At 40.8% G+C, this 15,088-nt stretch overlaps 1 protein-coding gene across 2 annotated transcripts in view; it reads left to right on the forward strand.

The window, feature by feature from the left end:
- The first annotated feature begins 812 nt into the window (after window positions 1–812).
- The window catches only part of RAB6A (RAB6A, member RAS oncogene family), a 61,332-nt gene continuing 47,056 nt past the window's right edge, over window positions 813–15,088 (forward strand). Inside the window, exon 1 of one of the 2 annotated variants that reach the window (XM_058185405.1) lies at window positions 813–1,270. In XM_058185405.1, the coding sequence (XP_058041388.1) occupies window positions 1,201–1,270 (70 nt within the window). In that variant the 5' untranslated portion in view covers window positions 813–1,200. The remainder of the gene's footprint in view (window positions 1,271–15,088) is intronic. The other variant, XM_058185403.1, reaches the window with a different exon arrangement.

Here is a 15,088-nt window from a genome sequence, read left to right on the forward strand (position 1 = left end):
TGCAATGCAATGCAATGCAATGCAATGCAATGTAATGTAATATAATATCGTATAATAATATATATATTTTTTTATTTATTTATTTTATCACAACATCATATAAAAAATTATATAGTATATAAACATATATATGAGTAAATATTAGGAGGTATAAGCATATATATATTCTTCTTATATATATATAAGAAGAAGAAAATAAAAACAATAGGACAGGAATATATTTCCAATTTTTCTGCTTTCTTCAGCCAAGGAGCAGTTCAGAATCCTTGGACTTCAACTTCCTTCGTGTCCAGATGAGGATGATGGAAGCTATCATGCTGCCTAGTCTATAAGAGAGACGGGCGGAATATAAATTTATAGACAACAATAATGCTCGGGGGCGCCACGTTGCAGAAGCTTTTCTCGTTAAGGATGTCCCTGAGATCTGAGCAGGGAGAGGAGGTGCGAGTAACCATGGGAACGGATAACGATTTTGCAGAAAACCCGCCTCCGGGGGCCATTTCGACCAATGCTTCTCGTCCGTGTGACGCGTAGGTACGCGACGTCAAGACAACGCAAAACCACGCCCTCTTTTTTCCAAATGCCTGGCTCTCTCTTTCCCTCCCCCTCCCTGCTCTCTTTGGCGCCTGCGCACTTCTCCTGCTGGCGTCACCCTCCAGCTCCTCCCGGCGGTTGGAGCCAGCGGGTGAGCGACGTGCGCTCGCGGCGGCCAGGCCCCACCCCTTTCCTCGTCCTTCCAATCCGCGCGAGGCGGGGCTGTTTCCTCCCCTTCCTGATTGGACCGCGGGCGGGCGGGGAGGTCCGGCTTGGAGGCGGGGCCTAGCCTGAGGAGAGGTGGACGGCGGGCGGAGCCGGCATTGCCTCAGCGGCGCGGGCGAGTTGGTGTCGTGGCCGAGGCTGGGCTCGGAGCCGTTTCTCTCAGTCCCGCTCGGAGGAGCTCCCGCCGTCTCCTGGCCGCCGGCCGTTCTTTCCTCCACGCGTCGGGCCCGGTCCGTGACTGGAAAGGCCTAAGTCTCCTCAGGCGCCTGAGGAGAAGGCCTGAGGCGGCGCAGTCCGTCCTCCTCCTCTTCTTCCTCCCCTCCCCCCCCCCGAGAGTCAACCGGGGAGACCCGGCGGCGGCTCCTTCTCTCCTCCCGCTCCTCCTCCTCCTCCTCCTCCGGCAGCGGTATCGCTACCACCACCACCACAATCCTCCTCAGCATGTCGGCGGGCGGGGATTTCGGCAACCCGCTGCGGAAATTCAAGCTGGTCTTCCTCGGCGAGCAAAGCGGTGAGTAGCCGGGCGGCCCAGAGCCCAAGTCCGGCCTTGCCCTGCCCTTCGGAACCGCGACGCCGATCGCCTCAGCGCGGAGACTACAAGTCCCATGAGCCCCCCCCCCGCGCGGGCAAGGCGGCGGGGTGGGGAGACTGGGGTGGGTGGGTGGGAAAGACCGCGGGGGCTACTGCGGGGCCGCCTCGCCGAATTCGGTTCTGGCTCCCCTCCAGCAAAGACACCTCGATTTTTCTATTACCATCTTCATCATCATCATCATCATCATCTTCTCTCTTCTTCCTCCTCCTTGTTGTTCTCTTGCGCTCTGATTTCTTCCTCCACCTGACAAACGAGGGGCGGGAAGGAAAATCAGATCCCCGGGTGGGGCCAGAAAGGATTATTGATTATTTTTTGATTATTTATTAATCAATGAGGATTATTGGGGGAGGGGAGAGGAGGAGGAGGAGGAAGGGTCCCGATCTGATCTGCCCCCTTCCCCCATCCTAAAAAAAATCCTCTTCTCCCCTCTGTATTAAACCTCCTTTGCTTTCACTGGAGCACTTTTTCCTCCTCCAAAAAACCCAGGAGAGAAGCCGCCTGGAAAAAAATGCATTCGTTATATTTTTATATATTTGTATTCAAAGGCTGGCAGGGGCCTGCTGGCATTCCCTGCTGCTAGCCCATCATTCTTTGGACGGGGAGAAGAAAAAACACACCCCTGATTTCAATCCAGATCAGGATGTCAGGCCCCCTCTCAATGGGTTGTGTTTATTTCCAATTCTGAGGCTTATACTCTGCACAATAAACCAAAACATGGCTGTTGGCAAAGTGTGTTTTGTGAATCCAGCTTAGCATGCTAATTGCACGTCTCGTTGGCTGGGTTTGATTCGGTAAATCAAGCTGAAGCAATGGGATTTCGGTATTGTGTTGTGTCTGAGCCTGTTTTGATTTTCTCCGGTGCATCAGTGGCATCAGACTGGAAGCTAACACAAAAGATGGAAAGAAACACTGTCATTTTCTTTGGCTGCCTTCTCCCTGTCGTAGTTCAGAATAGAATAGAATAGAATTTTATTGGCCAAGTGTGATTGGACACACAAGGAATTTGTCTTGGTGCATAGGCTCTCAGCGTACATAAAAGAAAAGATACGTTCATCAAGGTACAACATTTACAACACAAATGATGGTCAATATATCCATATAAATCATAAGGATTGCCAGCAACAAAGATACAGTCATACAGTCATAAGTGGAAAGAGATGGGTGATGGGAACGATGAGACGATTAATAGTAGTGCAGATTCAGTAAATAGTCTGACAGTGTTGAGGGAATTATTTGTTTAGCAGAGTGATGGCCTTTGGAAAAAAACTGTTCTTGTGTCTAGTTGTTCTGGTGTGCAGTGCTCTGTAGCATCGTTTTGAGTTCAGTTGCTAATTTGGAAACCCTGAGCTTTAGAAATTCCAGCTAGTTCTGACTTCGGGAGGAATTTTATTATTTCCTGGATCTGGAAAGTACTACATTTTTCTAATAGAGTTAAAAAAAACCTGTTCACTAACCTCCATAGAGACCTGGTTTTCCCAATTAATTACGTTTTAAGATTTTCTGTAATTTTTTCTTTTGCAGGGAATAGATAAATCATCACTCAAACTTTGAAACTTTTTGCTGAATTTAGTTTGGAATAATTTTGTAGCTTCAAATTCATCATAAGAATTTAGCTTGGATCCCTACCATAGGAAAAAAAATATATGTTCTTTTAGGATAAATATATATAAACATATACTCAACACTCAGTTCTATGCTGAGACTTTAATTTGTTGAAAGAATAAGAAGGAATAAATCATTAACATGTAATGAATATTATCTTCATATTTTGGTATACCTGTGCCTGATAGTGTTGATTGGGTTGAAAACTAGAAAGGAGAGCTTTTATATATTTTGTTGAAAGAATTATGATCACTGAATTTGTTAAGGGCTGAGCCTTTTAAAATATTATTTTGGTAAGTGCTGTAATTTACTGTTTGTCTGATTTGGTCCAGTTTCTTCAGTGGAAGAGTGATAGGATCCATTAAGAAAGAAAAGGTAGATTTTCTCAACCATGACTGGAATTGTCCTTGTGATATAGCATTGTGACAGGTCTGCTTGAATGTAATTGCCATCACTCTTGGAAAATGAACATTTCTATTACTGTCATGCTTCTAAAAATGTTTGGAGAGTATTTTACATAGCTACAAAGTAAAACAATACTGCTGATTCATACTCGGTTTTGATGGTTTGATAGGGTGCAGAGTGAGATGAAAAGTTGACAGTTTACTTTAAAGACAGACGTTGAGTCTTAGAAACGAAACACTTCAAGCAGTAATAATAGTCTAAACCTTTATTACAGGATATCTCTTGTATCTTCTCTACTTTCCCATTCTTCCATTACGATCAAAATCCAGAATTCCTTATTATTTTCATTATTTTGCAGGGAGGAAGAACCACTTAGTCATAAAATATCTGTTGGTGGAATGATTTCTCTCTAATCTTTCTAGTTAAAAAAAACCTTAGCTAACTGATATCTTAAGATCATGAACAGCTGCATTAATATGGAAAAGGTGTGTCTATGATTCTGATGGTATATGAATGGAATCAGTAAAAATGCTAAGGTAAATCTGTTTAAAATACCTTCATATATTTATTACATTTATATGCTGCCAATCTCACAGGTAAGGCAAGCCATAATATATATATTTCCAGTGATTACCATTTGACTTTGGAATCATAAATTTCCATCAGTTAGGTATAATAGATTTATTGTCTCATATGATGCTATTGCTTATATGATGCAGCGGATATGTTGGTGGCAAACGGACCACAGATCTAAATAAAATTTAAGACATCTTTATAGTAGATTAAACAACAATATTTCCACATGAAATCCATATTTTTCTGAAGCAAATGGAAAAAATTGAATTGTGCATGTTTCTGTATTTTAATTTTCCTTTCACTTATACCTACTCCATACACATGACAGGTTCCTAAAGGTTGAGCTGTATATGTTCAGTATTGTTTATGAATATGTTACTGGTTTATTTTGTGCTTGAATTCTTCAACTTCTCTCCAAGAAGGCACACTGTGTGTAATCTTTTTCCCCCCTGAAAAACAAAAGCCTTAGAGAAATGAAGCTAAAAAAAGTCATTGCCTGAAGTTCATCCAATGTGCTTCCTGTCTTTAGAGGAACTGTTCTCTAGACTCTAGGTCAGGGGTCTCCAACCTTGGCAACTTTAAGCCTGGAGGACTTCAACTCCCAGAATTCCCCAGCCAGCTTTGCTGGCTGGGGGATTCTGGAAGTTGAAGTCCTCCAGGCTTAAAGTTGCCAAGGTTGGAGACCCTTGCTCTAGGTCACAAACTTTTGTTTATACACTCCTTGTAGGCTACTGATGATCTTTTGTGATGAAAAGTAGGCTACAAATGAAATAATGAAAACCATAATATTATTCATTTCCTTGGCGATTTGTTAAAAAAAATATATCTTTTTATTGTTGAGCTTTAAATAGTTTCTAAAGATTCTTCATTCAGGAATTGTCTTACTCAGCAAAGGCTTATGGATATGACTTGGCAATAACAGTTTCATTATTGCAAAGATGAACGAAGCTACAAATAGAGATTTCTTCACTGCAGTACACAGAAATCAAAGCCCTTGCATTTGCACAGGGAATCTAAATTTTAAGATTTTTCTTCCACCTTTTCAGGACTATATATGGATAACAGTACTTGGTAGTTTTCTTGATGGTCTTGGAAGTCACCTGATTAGGGTTGACTTAATGGTTCATTTTGCATAGAGAGTGAGTTTGTGTGCTTGAGAAAGTAAATGCTACTTGGATGGCATTTCATTGGATGAACTTCAGACATTTTTAGCCTCATTTCCCAGGGGCTTTTTTTTCAGGGGCAAAAAAAAGATCACACAAGAATGTGCTTTCTTGGAGGAAAGTTGGGGAATTCAAATCTAATGCCTGTACCTGAGGAGCTGAGAACAGGATATCAGCCAAGGGTCCTTCCCCCCTCCCCCCCCTTTACATCCATCAGTTAGTTTTTGGACTCACATTGTTCAGGTTTTCAAACTTGATTTATGTAGCTATTAGCCATGATAACTGCCCCTCAGGATATTTTCTATAAAGTACTGTTGTAAGAGTTATGAAGCACATTGGCAGCACTATAAAGAGCAGTTTCTCTAGAGACAGTGATAATTATTACATCAGAGAAGGACAAACAGAATATAGAGAGAAAACAATATACAACCTACATTGAAAGATCCTGAGGCATATACTTTGAATGTATTTGCTGAAAAAAATCACTGCTAGGCTTAATAGCATGGAGTGCTGCAGTTGCAGAGGTTGGTGTATTTGGAGTTCTTAGAAGTAGTTGCCAGTTTATTGGAAATTACTTTAATATGGTACTTCAGGTCTCTTCTTTTTATTCTGTCAGCATACATTTTCCTGTTAATGCTGGCTGATTCTTAATTCAAGTTCAGGTCCCCAGTTTTAATAGTAAATATCGATTTACAAGGGTGCCACTGGAGATTGGCTACTCTGCAGTGATTCTATTTTTATGTATGCTTAAAAATATATTCTATTTAGAAATGGAAATGGCAGCTTATCTATGCAAAAAAAAAAATATATGGATATTTTAGTCAGATCTGCTTCCAGTCTTTGAGCCACCATAATTCTTAAGGGAAGTTCTGTCTGAATGAAATAATTCATTGTAACATTTTTTTAATCCTTGTTCTCCTGGTCTTTCATTTTTCTCTTACAATATCTGTAAATTTTATATGTTTGAAGACTAAATGCAATATGTTCTTATAGGTCTTCAGAATGTTATTCCAAATTGTAGTATGAGTTTGTTTGAACCCTGTAATCATTTTCTGGACTTGCCTGGACTGACTGATTTCAATAGCAGTTCTTCAACTACTATTTTGCAAGGATTCTTTAGACTTTGTTGGCAAAGTTTGCATTTATTTGAGGGCATGGTTATCTCTACGTATAAATATAGGATGAAGTTTATTTCATACAATCATTTTGTGGATTTGAGATGTTGCGATTCTTAAGAAGGTTTCAGAACAAGAAATTGAGATCTCTGAAATCCAGATTCAATTTCAGCACTAGCATGTGTTGTGGTCATGATGCCAAAACATCCTTTTGCTATACTTTGTAGATGTTAAATATTTCAGATTTTTTCTCATGCCCATTTTTGTTTGCACCCACCGAAGATTTATAATTATGAAGTTCGACTTTGTCTTTGAGATGGAATCTGAAAGCAGCACAAGAGTAAACTATTGTAGCCTTGCCTAGCCTAATGCCCTCCGGATGTATTGGCCAGCATGGTAGAAAATTATGGAACCTTCCAGAAGAAATCAGATCAGAGAAGGTTGTCTACAACTAGATATGGATCATACTAACAGTCCCCAGAATTGTCATTGTCTTTACATACAGAGCTGGAAGGGAAGATGGAGGTCATCCAGTCTAGGCTTCTACATAGTGCCCGATTGGTAATACTGGGTAAAACTTCAGCATTTCTAAGAGATTGCCATGGTGTTTTGGCTTATAAAACCAGAACTGTCCCAGTGTCACCAGTAAGTTTCTCCTAATGTTCAGCCAAGATCTCCTTGCATTGGTTGTGGTCCTCTCCTCTGAGGCAATTGAATGAGTCCATTCCCTTTTTTGAGTGAGACAGTTTATGGACACTTTAAATGACATTTGGTATACAGATAGTCCTTGACTTACAACAGTTTGCTTAGTGACCGTTCAAACTTACAGCGGCATTGAAAAAAGTGACTTATGACTTTTTTTCACTTATGATCATTGCAGCATTCTTATGGTCACATATTTACATTCGGATGCATGACAATTGTCTCACATTTATGATGGCTAATTATTAAAGTTTATTCAGATGTATTCAATGTAGTTTTTCAGTGTGTTGTGGATTTAATTGCTGGGGGAAGTGAGAATATACAGATAGCACTCAAAATTCTAAGGTGGGGTTGTCACCAAATTGTTGGCAAAGGTGTTTGCTTATTTTAATCTGAAAGATGAGAACTTTCTCTAAGTGAGTATTTTGTAGATGAAATATATGTGAGAGATACTTACGAAAGCTCAAAGACTGTAGGTGTTAACAGGCTTAATTTGATGAAAGAGCAAGAAGATATGAGCTTGGAAGAATCATATCAAATTACCTTCTTGTCTATCGGTTTTAGATCTCAAAGTGAGAGAGTAAGCAAGCAAATGGCCACTTTTAAAAAATGTATTCTGCTCTAGTTAACTAGAGCATTCAGTATTCTGCTGAAGTTCTCTTGAAGCATAAGGACATTGCATAATATTCAGCTTTTCAACCCTACTGATTTGGAGAAAATCAAAGGCCATTTTGGTCCATAGAATATTATTGCAACGTTGAGGGTTCTCTACCCTAAGCATGATCATAAATTATCTAACATGTTTTAATCAAAATTATCAATGCATTAATTACCTTATTTGGCCAAAGAAAGTATTCAATTCAATTCAATTCTTGTCTATTCTGCGAGCTATATAAACACAGTGGCCAGTATGGGAGTAATGTGACATAATTTTTCTTGAGTTTCAAGAAATTGGGGTTTTCCAGTTAGAACTGGTTCAGAATGCTGTGAGAATCCTGTTATTGAGTAGTTAGTCTATTTTATAGTCTCTACCCAAAATGTAATTAAATTGTGTAGTACAAGGTTTCACAGTTTTATATTACTATAAGAAGCCTTTGGACGGAGTAAAAGAAAGGCTTAAGAATTTTTGAATAAATATGACATTTTTGGAAATTATAACTATTTTCAGAAAAAGAGACTCTGGAATTGGTGCAATAAAGCTAAGCAATCTTTAGCTGAGGGAACCAGTCACTAATTGTTCTACCAGCAGTGAGTTATAATAGGTCAAGAAAGATATTGTCTGATATAACTGAACATAAAATTGTAGCAGTTAGGAGGTTGCATGTTACATACAAAATTTTAATCTATATTTAATCCTATTTATATATGTATACATTTTATGTCTATTTCAATGGCTGGCTGTGTGTGGTTTATAACAATAATAACATGAATTAAAATGCTAAAAGTAACATTAGAACCAAAAGCACCTCCAAATCTCCAGAAAGTGTAGGAAAAAATTACAGGTTTCCATCCCATTCCTAAAACATAATAAGATGGTGCCTACTTCAATAGCCATTTATTCCACCGCAGAGGCCTCGCCATATGCAAAACAAAATTTGGTGTTATAATATTAGACATATGTATGGCAGGAACTGTCAAAGCTTGAGAGCTTAAGAATGCAAAGCAGGTAAGGCCTTAAACACCAAGGTTGAATTGCAAAAATTGCTTGCCCAGGAGCTCAGATTGGGTTCTTGCAGAGGGCCCCCAAAGGCTGCATTTCTGCCTAAAAGTTCCAAAGAATAGCACTGAATGCCTGCAGTCAGTTCTTCCCCCTTCCTGACTCCTATGGTGTAATCTCTAAAATTGTTCCTGCACTGTGTTGAAATGTGGACTGCACCGTAGTTGTGTGAACCTCCTGCTCTCTAAACCTATTGCAGGTTGTATGGCTACTTGAGGAAATTAGTGGTGCCAGGTGGAAAGAGAAGGATCTATTGTGAATCAGAATAGAGCTGGAAGGGACCTTGGAGGTCTTCTAGTTCAACCCCCGGCTCAAACAGGAGACCATGTACCATTTTTGACAAGTGGCTGTCCAGTCTCTTAAAAGCTTCGAGTGTTGGAGCACCCACAACTTCTGAAGGCAAGTTGTTCCACTGGTCGATTGTTCTCACTGTCAGGAAATTTCTCCTTAGTTCTAGGTTGCTTTTCTCCTTGATTAGTTTCCATCGATTGTTTCCTGCTTTCTGGTGCATTGGAAAATAATTCTCTCTTCTTTGTGACAGCTCCTCAAATATTGGAAGACTGCTATCATGTCACCCCTAGTCCTTCTTTTCTCTAGACTGGCCAAACCCAAATCCTGCAACCGTTCTTCATGTATCTTAGTCTGCAGGCCTTTAATCATCTTAGCTACTCTTCTTTGCACTTTTCCCCAAAGTCTCCAAAACAGTCAAATTTGAACCAGCAAATTAAGTAAGTGGCATACAGTCCCTCAGTGAAAAAAGCAGCCAGAAATAAAATCTTGGTCAGCTCCAGTTATACAGAAGGGTTTCTGATCAGCAGCTTTCTCATTCTTCTCCAGCTTAATGGCATCAGCCCATCCTAAAGCTAATTGAAATTTCATATAGGCAGCTGTAATATCTCCTGTAGTCAGTTCAACCCCCCTGGGAGTAGGAGCTGGACTGCTAATGGGCTTTATAGACTTTTGCAATCATAAAGATGGAGGTCCTGACAGAGATATTTCCTTTTCCTTGAAGGATAATGATTGACTTGTGTCCCACAGAGGAAGCATCTCCTCAGAGTCTTGGCTTGAAAAATTGAAGGAGCTTTATTATAGCTCTGGTGCTTTAGATGTCTTGGATGTTGTAAGGGCAGGCACAGAAGAACGTTTTCAGACAGATACACGCAGGCAAACACTGTGGCTTTAATAGATCCATATTGAAAGCTTATACAGATAGTCCTCAACTTATGATTACAGTTGAGCCCAAAATTTCTGTTGCTAAGGGAGACATTTGTTAAGTGAGTTTTGCCCCTTTTTACAATTTTTCTTGCCACATTTGTTAAGTGAATTTCTTCAGGTTTTAAATTGGTTGTTAAGTGAATCTGGTTTCCTCATTGCAACCGTCATAAATATGAACCAGTTATGAAGCATCCAAATTATGATCACATGACCATGGGGATGCCGCAATGGTCATAAGTGTGGAAAATGGTCATGTCACTTTTTTGAGTGCCATTGTAACTTTGAACAGTTACTAAATGAATCGTTGTAAATCAAGGACTACCTGTATTGCTATTAAGTATTCCCTCAATGAATAATTTGACTTCACTTGCTGCAAATATAATTGTATACTGATCTGCAACAGACTGTTTGATAGTTCAGTTTAGTTATTATAAAGTTACTATAAACTCATCCTTTCTAAATTGATACTAATACACAGCTTTCTTGAATGAATGCGTTTGCTTAGTTCTCTTAATTAGTGCCAGTCTAGTTTCTACTCCTTGTGGGGCTCTGATTTCTATTATTGTTAGGTGCTGGATTGCAGGCTTATCCAGTTTTGATTTAAGGCTGCCCAACTCGGTGTGTACTGTAGTTTTTTTATTTATTTATTTGCATTTATATCCCGCCCTTCTCCGAAGACTCAGAGTGGCTTACATTGTGTTAAGCAATAGTCTTCATCCATTTGTATATTATAGACAAAGTCAACTTTTATTGCCCCCAACAATCTGGGTCCTCATTTTACCTCCCTTATAAAGGATGGAAGGCTGAGTCAACCTTGGGCCTGGTGGGACTTGAACTTGCAGTAATTGCAAGCAGCTGTGTTAATAACAGACTGACTTAGTCTGTTGAGCCACCAGAGGCCCTTTTTCATCATGAATAGTGCCAAGATGGCTGCACTTGAACAACCAATGCTGACATTCTCTCAAATTCCTTTTGATTAGAGGCATTATTGTGATTTTTTAAAACGATGGGTCTTTCACTTTATCATTTTGGACTGTCCTTTTTTTTTTGCTTTTTTCTTTAGCTGGACAATTCCCCAAAGCTTTCATGTGCATTTTTCAGCTGTTTTTTACAATTGATTTTTATTTTAGTAGCCATTAAAAATAACAACGCTACAAAAATCAATAGACTTAATATTTTAAGGATTACTTCAAAGAATTTCATTGCTTTCATCACCTGGACTTTGGTCATGCTGGTAGAGTCATTGTGCCACTGGCTGGGTCACAGGCAGTGAAGCAATATCTAAGTTAACCTCTTTATTTGCTTCTACGTGTCACACTGCCTTGAGCTGACCTCATCACAAAATGGCCTATATTCACGGACCTCTTAAAGTTTCTTCTTTTATGATTTGCTAGATTATGCTAAATCTTTTAAAAAGCGTGGTGCGACTGGAACAATCTGGAACTGAACACACTCAAAACCGTACAAATGGTGGTAGACTTTAGGAGAAACCCTCCCATACTACCACCTCTTACAATACTAGACAACACAGTATCAGCAGTAGAGACCTTCAAATTTCTAGGTTCTATATCTCAAGACCTAAAATGGACACCTAACATCAAAAAAATCATCAGAAAAGCACAACAAAGAACGTTCTTTCTGCGCCAATTCAGGAAGCTCAAACTGCCCAAGGAGCTGCTGATCCAGTTCTACAGAGGAATTACTGAGTCTGTCATCTGGACCTTTATAACTGTCTGGTTTGGTTCTACAACCCAGCAAGACAGACACAGACTTCGGAGGATCATTATAACTGCAAAAAAAACAACAAAAAAAACCAGTGGCTACCAACCTGCCTTCCATGGAGGACCTGTATACTACATGAGTTAAAAAGAAAGCTGTGAAAATATTTACACACCCCTCGCATCCTGGACATAAACTGTTTCAACTCCTACCTTCAAAACGACGCTACAGAGCACTGCACACCAGAACAACTAGACACAAGGACAGTTTTTTCCCAAACACCATCACTCTGCTAAACAAACAATTCCCTCAATACTGTCAAACTATTATTAAATCTGCACTACTATTAATCTACTCATTGTTCCTGTCACCCATCTCCTCCCACTTACAACTATATGACTGTAACCTTGTTACTGTATCCTTACGATTTATATTGATTGTTTCCTAGTATGATTCGATTGCTTATTTGTACCCTATGACTATCATTAAGTGTTGTATCTTATGATTCTTGACGAATGTATCTTTTCTTTTTATGTACACTGAGAGCTTATGCACCAAGACAAATTCCTTGTGTGTCAGTCACACTTGGCCAATAAAGAATTCTCTTCTCTTCTCTTCTCTTCTCTTCTCTTCTCTTCTCTTCTCTTCTCTTCTCTTCTCTTCTCTTCTCTTCTCTTCTCTTCTCTTCTCTTGTGTTAGTTACTTAACTGCAATGATCCACTTAACAACTTGCTGGTTATTACCTACAAAGTCCTACAAGGCTGAGGAATCAACCCTTTCAGAGGGAAATAACCTCTCCTCTTTGATCTATCCATGAAATGATGCTCTTCCTTCCAAATAGATGGGTGGATTCAGAAAGAGGCTGCCACAGAGAAGAGAGGGTCAGCCTTGAAGGCAGGACAAGAAGCAACGGGTGGAAAATAATCAAGGAGAAAAAGCAACCTAGAACTATTTCCTGTCAGTTGGAACGATTAATCAGTCCGTGGAACGGACGTTGCCTCCAGAAGTTGTGAATTTTCCATCACTGGAGGTTTTTAAGAAAAGATTGGATAGCCACTTGTCTGAAATGGTCGAGGGTTTTCCTGCTTCAGCAAGGGATTGGACTAGAAGACCTCCAAGGTCCCTTCCAACTCCTGTTACATTGTTATTCTGATAGCTACCCCATTCCATATAGAGCATGAAACATGTTTCTCTTGAAGAGAGCATTGGAGGGTTAAACAGGCCTTAAATCCTCATCTATATTTTTGTCGTCTCATTTCGGATGATGGTGATGCTCTTTACTTGAATATTAACAAACACTTACAACAAGCCTCATGATCTCAAGACATTCACCTTGGTTTGGAATCTTGGTTTCTTTTTCTGTGTTTTTTGCGTCACCTTTCAACCTCACTGAGTGCTGGAGAACTTGAAACCTGCTTAGTCTTTTGCAGAATTCGACCCTAAAAGGTATTGCCCAACTGAAAATTGTAACATTTTTTTTCCAATAAAGAAAACAAATGAGAAAGCGTCTTTTTGCGTTAATTTTACACCTTAGGTGCTGAGTGTTTGGCTCAGGTAGATCAACTGCATGTTGCAAGTCTAACAGCACTAATAACATCTAGGATTGTGTAATTGTATCTCAGTGTTATGTAGTTTTTCTTGTAGGTATCAGAAAAGGCTTGTTCATTGCTTGTGCAATGTTGGATTGACTCACAAGCGAGCGCGACAATTGTACAAACTATATGCGTAAGGAAGGAGGAGAGAGGAAAATGGAGATGTACATTGATTTTCAAGGAAGTCTTTGATGGTTTTTTTTTGGTTTGACTCTGATACAAATATATCTAAGGAAATAGGAAAACCTGATTTTGTCACGTTTAAGCATAAATGCGTTCTCGAGACATTACTTCTTTTGAAGTGTCTTATGGGGGGGTATTCCAGGTAATTTCTGCATTTCTCTTCTGTTTCTTTTTAATCTCTCTGCAACATAAATCCACTTATCGTTCAGTCCATGTGGCAGGCATGCTTCAGTCTCCTGACTTCTTTCAGTTTGCAACATCGATGGCTTTCCAGCTCTGCAAACTGATAAAAAGTTCCCTAAGAATATTTCCAGCTGGATGCTTCTTTATACAAGTTCCAGTTGCTGCTGCTTATTTGTTCAGGTTGATGATCACAATTTTTTTTAATTTGCATTTATATCCCGCCCTTCTCCGAAGACTCAGGGCGGCTTACACTGTGTTAAGCAATAGTCTTCATCCGTTTGTATATTATATACAAAGTCAACTTATTGCCCCCAACAATCTGGGTCCTCATTCTCCAGCAGGGCGGGACCAGCAGCCAGGCATGGGGAGTGACTCGGTCTGTATCCAATGGGATCGAGTCTGCTAGTTGAAAAGCACCTCCTCCTCCTGGTGCCTTCCAGCTTTCAGACTCGATCTGATTGGGAACAGACGCACTTCGGAGCTGCTTCCCTTTGAATTCTTCCCAAAGTAAGCTTTTCTTAAGTAATTAGGAGGGCGATTCAGCCCTATTTATTCCTTCCCAGCTGCTGGTATAGGGGTTGAGGCTCCCATTGTAGGTGAGCTCTCCCCCTCCCCAGCGAGAAAGGGCGATTCAGCCCGATACCGCTGGGGACAGCATAAGAAGCTGCTGGAAGAACGGGGAGGCTGTTAGGCCTCAATTACGCCTCCCCGTGGCTGGCAAATTCGGCGGCTGCCGAATTTAAAACACAGCCGCGTGGCGGCTTTAATTAATATTAAGTTTGGGCGCTCCCGGGTGCTTCCCGATCGCCTCGGCCTACCCATAAAAGGGTCTAGGCCGGCCAGCCTGCCCTTACCTGAGCTCTGGGGCGTCTTTAATCAGGCCATTGATGGGCCTATTTTCCAGTCACCGGATCTTCGTGGGGGCCCCCCGGCTTCATTCCCGATCGCTTGGTGACTCAGCAGGGCCTCTGCATCGATCTTCGACTGGCTCTCCGGCCACTCACTGAGGCCTTCAGTCTGTGAGTATGATTACCCTTTTAGCCACCTCCGGTTTTACTAGCCACGTGGCAAAAATACCTAGTAGGCCCTAGAGAATGGAAAAATTTCCCCACTGAATTTTTATTTAAATGGTAATTTAATTATAATTTGTCCTAGGTCATTTCTGTAATAGGCCTTGGCTTGGGCCTCTAAAGGCTCATAGGCCTCGCATCCAGGCCTTGTCCACGTGGGGTTGAGGCCTAACTATCGGTTAGGCCTTTCAAGATGGCCGCCGTTCCTCCAGTCCGGCCTAGTAAAAGGAAGCAACATCAGACCAGTCCAAGCCCAGGGCCTAGTGCTTCGAGCTCTCATGCACCCACAAGGTCAGAGACACTTCAATCCTCCATTTCTAAGCCCCAAAAGGCTATTTCTAAGACTTCTGAAAGAAGGCCCTACAACGCCAGAAGGCTATGGATAGGGCCATTGCTAGGGCAGTGAGGGAATCTGCTGATACTATACAGGAACAGCAATCCACCTCCTTACCAGTTCAGCCTCCTGTGCAGTCTCCTGGGGCTCCATTAACTTTA

Source organism: Ahaetulla prasina, chromosome 5, assembly GCF_028640845.1.
Source record: "Ahaetulla prasina isolate Xishuangbanna chromosome 5, ASM2864084v1, whole genome shotgun sequence".
Lineage (NCBI taxonomy): Eukaryota > Metazoa > Chordata > Lepidosauria > Squamata > Colubridae > Ahaetulla > Ahaetulla prasina.